This window comes from Bison bison, unplaced genomic scaffold, assembly GCF_000754665.1.
Source record: "Bison bison bison isolate TAMUID 2011002044 unplaced genomic scaffold, Bison_UMD1.0 scf7180017864533, whole genome shotgun sequence".
Classification (NCBI taxonomy): Eukaryota; Metazoa; Chordata; class Mammalia; order Artiodactyla; family Bovidae; genus Bison; species Bison bison.
Genome location: NW_011495082.1, coordinates 14,742,871 through 14,752,201, shown reverse-complemented (window position 1 = coordinate 14,752,201; position 9,331 = coordinate 14,742,871). Strand labels below are relative to the sequence as shown.

The 9,331-nt window shown below is 37.2% G+C and overlaps 1 protein-coding gene across 1 annotated transcript in view; it reads left to right on the top strand.

The window, feature by feature from the left end:
- ST8SIA4 (ST8 alpha-N-acetyl-neuraminide alpha-2,8-sialyltransferase 4) overlaps positions 1-8,015 on the top strand; it is a 105,234-nt gene extending 97,219 nt beyond the window's left edge. Inside the window, exon 5 of the mRNA XM_010831966.1 lies at positions 3,661-8,015. Coding sequence (XP_010830268.1) covers positions 3,661-3,943 — 283 coding nt within the window. The 3' untranslated portion in view covers positions 3,944-8,015. The remainder of the gene's footprint in view (positions 1-3,660) is intronic.
- Positions 8,016-9,331: the final 1,316 nt, after the last annotated feature.

Here is a 9,331-nt window from a genome sequence, read left to right as displayed (position 1 = left end):
TCCAAGGGGATTTTCCTGACCCAGGGATTGAACCTGGGTCTCCTGAATCGCAGGCAGATTTTTTGTGGTCTGAGCCACCAGGGAAGCCCATATATTGCCAGACTATTTCCAGTAATTGACATTCCCTGATGGAAATGATTTTTTTTTTTTTAACTAAGCTTACTTCATTCACTTTAAAAATTTATAAATGCACTTTTTAAACTAACCAACTGCCTCAGCTGACATTTGTAACCACACACAAATCATGCTTACAAAACTTTCCTGTAATAACCATTTCATCTTAAGAACACCTGCTTTCTCAGAGCAGAGAGAGCTGCCGGCTGTATCAAAGTTTCTTCAAAGCCTCCAGGCTGTAGTTTATGCTCCTTGCACAAAATCCGTCTGTGGTTTCTTCATGATGTTAACAGTATATGTGCTACGGGTTTTGCTCCTGCCTTTGGGTTTTGAGAAAATTCTTAGATGTTCTTCTCTAAAAATTCCTTAATAACCTTCTTTACTGAGAATATGCTTTCTCAAAACACTTGCGTTAACAGAAAGTTCATAACACGTTTCACGTTGCTCACAATATTCAGCACATGCCCTTTACCCAACAAGAAAAATAAAAAGTGTGAAAGGTCAATACTGGTTCAAAGAAAAGGCAGGAAAGAAGAAAAAAAAGGAAAACAGGAATAACAACGGCTAAGTATATTTCCCCTGTTTTGGATGTAGTGAGGTCTGAAAGTCCAATATTTCTTTAACCAAATTAAATAAAACAAAATTTGGGTTTTTGTACTCATTAGTGTAGATGTATTTGATCCAGCCAGGAAAACTTCATAAATTACTTTTTAGAAAAGAAAAAGGAAAACAATATTATGTAAAATCTAAGGAAAGGATTTAAATATAGCAATGACCAGAATCAAACAATCTTACCCTCATATTTGGATAGCCAGTTATATATTTCCTTGAATAGGAAATGATAATAAAAACCAAAATAAAAAAAAAACAAATTTTATTAAATTCATTTGTAACTAGACCACTTTTGATCTTGTGAGTTTCTACCTTGTTCCTTCATTTGCACTATATTTGTGTCTTGTCTTTTTCCCGCCCCCGCCCTCCCAACTTGCTCCATTTGACATCTCCTTTTCCCAGGCTCTAGGGTTGTATTCCTTCTTCCTTTTGATTTCTGCCCTCAGTTGGTCCAGTGGGTTGTGTTGGTTTAGTGTTGGGGGTTACTTGTGCCTGCATTCTAGTGGGAGGAGGTGAGTTTATCTTTTTCCCCTGCAATGGACAGGACTATGTGAGGTGGTATGATTTGGGATGTCTGTGGGAATCCCGTCTGCTGATGACTGGTTTTGTGTTTTTTTCTTGCTTGTTGTTTGGGAGAGGCGTCCTGCACTGGGTACCATTGGCAGCTGGGTGCTGCTGAGCTTTGTATGCAGGTATAGTCCTTCCTGGAAGTTCTCACTGATTAATAGTCCCTGGGATTAGGAGTTTTCTGGCAGTGTAGACAACTTTTTATATCAAAGAAAATCCACACTCTTCCTTAACTTTAGCTGACCCCATATAAGATCATGACTGTGGCGAGAAGGCTGGGACGCCTCCTTTCCTGTTTGAGGTGGTGATTAACTTGTGAGTGTGCATGCTATTCAGGTGAACAAAGCTTGGCAACAAAGGTGGATCAAACATTTTGGAGTATTTTATTGCCTTTTTAAAAGAATAGTATAAAATACTTACCAGCATTGAAAAATATTTTTCTATCAAATCACAGCATAAGCAGTGAATGATTTACAAATATTTGTTACTTGTGCTATGTTTTTGTTCTTCTGTGGGTTGAGGCAGTATTCTTAATTAGCTTTAGTAAAATGTGACCTAGAAATTGGAGTTGAATAAGTCAGTATAGTACAGTGTTGGGGGCCAGTGTGAGGCACTGCTTCCATGGCAAAGGTCATGAGGAAGGAGGCTCGACATACGCAAAGGCGGGATCGAACCTCAGGAGTCCCCCTGGAACTCCTCGAGCATCTACCCCCATAACCAGAGCCTGCCTACTTTACTACTTTGTGCTCTCACCTACACCTCTGACTTTACAGGAGCCTGTCCCCCACCACCTCTTTCAGAGAAGGAGTTAACTTAGAGCTCCAGTTAATAAAAACTCCTGGGCGTGACAAGAGTGTTTCAACCTACAAACTCCTCTGAAGGTTCTCTAGCCTGCCTGACAGGCTTGTCCGGCCACATGTGATTGCTCACAGCCTCCCAACCGTGAGAGGCACGAGGTGCTTTAAACCTTCTAAAAACAGGTTCCTTAGAAAAGTTAGAAAGCTATTAGTATAAGTATAATAGGCTGATTAGAAACTGTATTGGTGAAGGGTTTTTCATTTGTTGAGCCAATGTTTGTTGCTAAGTCTCCACATCCCCTGCCCTTACACACATTAATGAATATATAGAAGAAATAAGTATTAACCTTTGATATTAATCACATTAGACCTTAGGCTAAGTAAATTCTTTCCTTAACTAAAACCCACTACACCCTCACCCTATAGGAATGTAACTTTATTTGGGTGGCGTCTGTTTTAAGAATAATCACCCCTGGAGAAATAAGTGTCCTAGTTGACTGACCGCTGTCACAAGGAGAGGGTCATAAATTGTCAGCAGGCCCCCTGGCCAGAAGATGATGTAATACCCCTCAGACCTCTGTGCACATTTGTATGAAACACCTGACTTTAATAAAAGTCAGGACTGCTGTCCCCGCGTGACTTTTGTATAACATCTCAGTGTATAAAAACAGACTGGAAAATAAAGAATTGGCATCAGTTTCTCGAAAGACTGGTCTCCCCATGTCACTCTCTCTCTCAAACTCTGGCTGAGTCTCCATCTGGAGCGCAGAACCCACCATGCTTACTAATTATGCCTGGGCTTCTAAGATCCGACCGGGGAGGCCTCAGTGTCTCCTCTCCTTCGGGAGAATGGAAGGACGCCTGCGGCCTACGTAAGTGGTGCAAGCTTCTTGTCTTAAAGTTTTATTGGTCTCCCGTGTAAACCAAGCTACTCAGCCTCTTTTCTCCACTGAATTTTCCTGCTGAGCTATCCTCATTCTATTACTCTTTACATCTCTAATTAATATCTAATTGAAGCTATTGTATCCTGATCCTCACCGACGCCGTCCCTGCTTTGAACTCCCTGGATCAGCTGGGGCTGGACCCCGGCAGTACAGGCAAAGCATTTATGTTTGGATTTTTAATTGAAATGTGAACGATTTTGGAAACTTGTAGGCATAGTTTCAAGTCCTCTTTTTCTGAGAAAATTGCTTAATCACTGCCCAATTACTGTGCCTTTTGCAGTTATATTTAGCCCTTTCTGTAAAGATTCTACTCTGCAGGTTCTATAAATGTTTTCTTCTAGTTCTTTTTAATATAAGATTCCACAGTAATATTTACTCACCTTCTTGGTCTCTTGGCCATTCATGTGACCTCAAAATAAGCAAGAAAATAAAGGATAAGAAAGATAAAATAAATGCATTCAATTTTCTAAATGCATGAGCAATATATTATTCCTTCAGCAATTTTTTAATGTCACTTATACAGTTACTTTTCACATTTCATTTACTTTATACATAGTATGCTTGCTATAGGTTATATTGAATGCTTCTCTAAATTCTTCTCTTGTGTGTATGTTTTTTCTTCCCAGTTACTGGCTGACAAACAAAGTTCCCATCAAAAGACCCAGCACAGGTCTACTCATGTATACACTTGCCACGAGATTCTGTGATGAGATTCACCTGTATGGATTCTGGCCATTCCCTAAGGATTTGAATGGGAAAGCTGTCAAATATCATTACTATGATGACTTAAAATATAGGTACTTTTCCAATGCAAGTCCTCATAGGATGCCGTTAGAATTCAAAACATTAAATGTGCTACATAATAGAGGAGCTCTGAAATTGACAACAGGAAAGTGCATAAAGCAATAAAGCACACCTGAAACATACAAGCAGACTGATATGCACTTCTTTTCTGAAGATGCTTCCTAAGATTTGAAAAACAGGATCCAATACAAGACTGGGTTGCAGCATCCACCACTTACCTGAAAGGTGATTAAAGGACATTCATGAGAAATCTACTACCAGCTGATGAAATACCTGCAAAGTGCTCTAAAAATTAAGTATTTTGACTTCAAGGGTCCTAGTAAGTGCCACTTCCACTCAGAACACAGTTTGAATGTATAATCAGTAGTGTTTACAAGATCCAACAATGCACTCGTCATTAGTTAACGAAGCAAAAATGTTCATCACTGTTGGGTTGCCACTGCAACGCCAAGCACATGAGAAGAGGAACCCAGGAACACAACTCAGCCCTTGGGGAAACTGAACTGTCCTGTCAGCAGAAATCAAGATGGAAACAGTTTGAGCAGTGAAATCTGTAAGGTTAAACAACTCAAGTAAATGCCTTCAGTCAGGACTCTGAGTCTGATCATGATAAACTTTATGTTTTGTTTCTGTTCGTGTTTGCCTTCTGGAGTCTCTTTTTTTTGGGTATTGGGGTGCTTTGAAATCCTTTCTGAGATAAATATGAATGAGATAACTGACCTTTAAGTGATCGTTTTTAAAGTTCTTGTATTTTTTAAGCAGTTATCACACAATAACTTTGTAAAAAAAGTTTTATTTTGCACAACTGTAAACCTCCCAATTTTTTCCCAGTGGTGTAGAAGGTACCAGCTAAACTGTTTCACTCAGTAATCTCGAGCCACTCTAAAGGAAAGACAAACTCTGTGTCATCTGAGATGGTAAAATTAGCAGGAAAAAAAAAATTACTTTTGGTACCAAAGATTATACTGATGTGTCTACACGAGAAACCAGTCTCCTTTCATGAAAATAACATATTAGTATATTACGAGGCTACTAATGTGAAAATTGTCTCTAGGTATTTTAAATTTTCCAAACTCAACCTTCATTTTTGTTTGAAGGAAGATTCCACAGCTTTTACATTTCATAATGATTTTCTGGAAGCATTTGCCCGTTAGAGTAAATGTTTGACTGGTAGGGCTGAAATGTGACTTCCAGTTCTTTGATATCCCGCTTGTTAATTCAGATAGAAACACTGACTTGCTCTGTAGATGACTGTTAAAATTTCTTAGTGCAGAAATAATATGATTAATAGAGTGCTGTTTTCATCACAGAGATAATTTTAAGAGGTTTAACAATGAGACTGTATGTCAGTATTTTGAACTTCAGATTAATTAAATTGACCAATATTTTTTCTATAGTTAAATTTATTCACATTATCACATTAATGTGTTTCCAGAGAAGCACATGAAATTATTAATAAAGTGATTTTTGAAAATTTTAACATATAACAGAATTGACCAACAGGCCAATTTCTGGTAATTACTACGCTGGTAGGTAATTCTGACGGTAAACTGTTTCTTTAGAAAGCAGAAGTGCTTCGTTCCCACTTCTACTCTTGGCCTGAAACAACATAGATTACTTCTTGTTTCTTAGGGAAGGCAATCTGCGAAAAGAAGAAATAGCATGAGGAATATATATGTTTTGTTTCTTGGCGAAGAAGGCCTGAAAAAGAATAAATAGCATAAAGAATATACATATATATATATATATATATATATGTTATCAAGAAAAAGGATATTCATAGTAATACAGTTCTCAATATATTAATAATATGTGGTTTTCTTTTTAGAAATACGATAGAACCTTGGGGTATAGAAGATTATATTTTCTGAAAACTTATGTGTCTCAAATAAAACAAAATAGAATCCAGAAAAGAGATACACAGCCAAAAATGGATAGAATATGATGTACTTTTATCACTGAACCTCTTATTATTGGGAAGTTTTTAAAGGATTAGGTCTATATTTTGAATGTAAACTTTAAAAGTCTGATTTACCCAACCAATCAAAAGTAGGCGATTACTTAATTTGGACTTGCAGACAAGCTGTTTGAGTAGTCTTTAATTTAAATTCAATAAACATTTTGAAATCACAAGTCAATTCTTATAGATAAGATACATCTCAGAACTCATTGAAGGTAAAAAGCAGCATCAAGGTACCTTGCTATTTTGTCTGCGCTTTCAACAAATGTGTTTAGACAATTTTAAGGCCACAGCAAAAGCATCCCAGACATTCGCTGTTCCGTGCATTGATGTTCATCTCATAAATGCATTGAGTAGTGCCTTTTTAGCTTCACATTGCTTTGTTACCCTATGCTTTATGTTCTCTAAATATGTTGCCCAGTTCTGAAAATTCTCAGCATCTAAAAAGGGCTTCAGTATCGACTGAGACTACTTTTGTTCATCTCAGGGAACTTTCAATACTCAAGAATGAATTTAATTAAAGGCGTTTAGTGTTCAAAGAAGACAAACTGTACAAGACCGATCCATTCCCTATTGTAGCGCTTTCCATCTCCCCTCCCCGTTCACCATCCACTATGGCCTTCTTACAGGGGTGGGGCAGGCAGATTACTGAAGGCTGACAGCAAGAATAAGAAAAAGAATTCAGATCTAACCAATCAGGGGGCAAAAGCGATCACGATGAAATCAAATTATAAGTACATACTTGAAATATTTGCGTTTGTTTTTTTTTTTCTTCTGAGACTATGTTCACAGCTTTAATATTTTATTTCCTTTTCATGATTTAAACCTGTACCTGGCAATACTCAGGCAGCTGAGTGTGAAACACTCCTGTCCCTTCGAGAACATGGTTGTTACTGTGCTGTTGACATGAAGAGGCCATGGAAACATTTTCATCATTATTACCCAGCCTGTTCTATACTTAATATTAAGTTGCTGGAATAAAAAATAATAAATCAGTAACAGATTTTTCTGGGCAGATCTGATGATTGAGCCCACAGGACTGATGAAATGAGACTGAAAGTTTTTCTGTCTGAAAGAAGGTGCTGGGCATTCAAATGTGTTTATGTATTGTATATCATATGAAATGTATATCAGTTGCTAATGGGAATTTCTACATATATGCTTACAGAAGCAATTTATTTAAATAATGCTGTAGGTAGTGTACATACCAACTAGTTGTTAAGCTACTACGCAGGAAGAGGGTGAACAAAGTAATTTATTTCTGATTGAGCCCGTTAGTCATAATACACACAGTGGGGTGTTTGGTTCATAAAAGAGTTGTTTTATGTGGTTATTGTTGGGAGTATCCATAATTGTGGAAGGGGTATAGGAAGAGTTATGTGTAGTTAGTTGTGACCTCTACCAGTTTGAGAGTTTCCCCATCAGACATGATCAATATACCAATGTTTGACAAGTTGAGTGAGAGAGGGTTATCGTTCCTATCTGATGAAAGAAAATCCAAATAAAGCCCACCTAGAAATAGATATTTTATTATATATGTGCTATAGATATATCTACATAGTACAAATAGACATGTGTGATGCATATATACAATGTTATATATGTGTGTCTGTGTGTATACACACTGAGTCTGTAATATACACACACTAGATTTGTGTTACGCTCATGTCTTCAGGGTTTATGCTGTGAAGCACTCTGGAGATAAGACCTCTTTAGAATAAAGAAGTTCTTTTGAAACTTCAGTTGCTAACCTGCTTTAAAGGGATCTACTTTGTAACTAAATTATATGTTGTTCATACCTAGAGTTACAATGAGGGTCTAGTATATCCAAATCTTTAAAAAAATTAAAAAAAAAAAAAAAAGTCTTCAAGCTGGCAATGTATTTGAATTGCAGTTTTCAGATTGTGGCTCCAGAACCATTGTCTCTGCATTTAAGTAGCACCTTTTAATAATTACTGTTTCTTTGTGTATGCAAAAGCACAAGAGTTACAAATGTATATAGCAGGGGAAAAAAAAAAGAGTTTACAGAGGTAGTATTGCTGCATAGAATAATTGCTACTGAGTGTTTCTTATATCATCTGTGGAATTGAAAGATGAGGTTTATTCTGTCCAGTTCATTCTGTTCAACACTGTTTCCCTTTTGTTTATGTATAGCAATCAGGTGTTATTGTTTTATCATTTGTAAAACTGTAAAATAAATTAAACCCCATTTTTTTCATGTTTCTCTTATCTCTTATATCTACAAGGTCTGTTCCGCTTTGCACATCAACATAAGGTGGGTGATACCAGCTTTAACAAGCTCTACGTAGGGTTCCTGTTTTCCCTCCACATTAGCCCCAGCTATTTGCAATTTAGCCAGTCATTTCTTTAAAGTGTATACAGAACAATATGGACAATATCAACACTCTCATGGACATCCGGGAATCCTGAACAGGTTTTGTGTGTGTGTGGTGCATTGTGTTTGTAGTTGAGGGAATAGAGTGTTACATAAGCTACAGTCGTTTATATCCAATTTGTATTCCCAGTGACTACTGTCAGTGAGTCACTCCAGCTTCATGGCTGAAGAAGCCAGTGGCTCCTTACGCATTCTTATGGCTGCCCTGTGACTTGTGATTGCAAACACTATTACACCCACTTGCTCTTGTTTGCATCTCAACTTCCAAAGGATGATCCTAAAAACCACATTTTTAAAGCTTTCATGGCTTTCTAGAACTGACTAGTCTGTTTTCTGACTGCATTATTTTCTCCCAAAATTATTAACTTTAGTTTCATGAGGTCACTTTTTACCTTCCATAATTTTAAAATATTTGCTGGAGACCAACAGTGAACCATGAACAAGGGTTGGTGAATATCAATCTTGTTTGTAAGTGTGTAATTTTTTTCTTTCAAAGATCCATATACAGTGGGCAATCCCTGTTTATTCTTTGGATATAATCAGACCTCAACATGTGCCCATGAGATGTGAGCTGCAATATCCCATTTTTATAGATGTGAGATTATGTGATTCGCTAAAGGTCACGAAGCCCAGAAATGAGAAAACAAGGATTTGAATTCAAGTGGTCTGTCTGACTTCAGTGTACACTTTCTTAACCATCAGGTTTTGATGCCAATACTGATGGCAATACTTGCCAATAACTGGGAAGAAGTTCCCTTGGAAACTTAGTTTGCAAGTTAAGTCGTTACTTAGCATAGATTAAAAGCTGAGATACGTCTGTCAGTTCAGTTCAGTCACTCAGTCACGTCCGACTCTTCGTGGACTGTAGGCAGGGTCATACAGGCAGCGTCATAATTTAGACTTGGGAGCAGTCTAATAAGTGAAAAGGGAATGATCATCTCTAATGACAGAGCTGCACCTTCCAGGGCAGTGTCTCCTGTATGGTTCTCCATAAATACTGTTAATTCTTGCTTCCTATATTTTTTCATGGAAGCTGGATTAGTCTTATGTTAGAATCTGACTTTATGTATCACAAAATATATGGCACTGCATTTAAAGTCTAATTATGAGATTTCTATACAAACATTTTGATTGAATG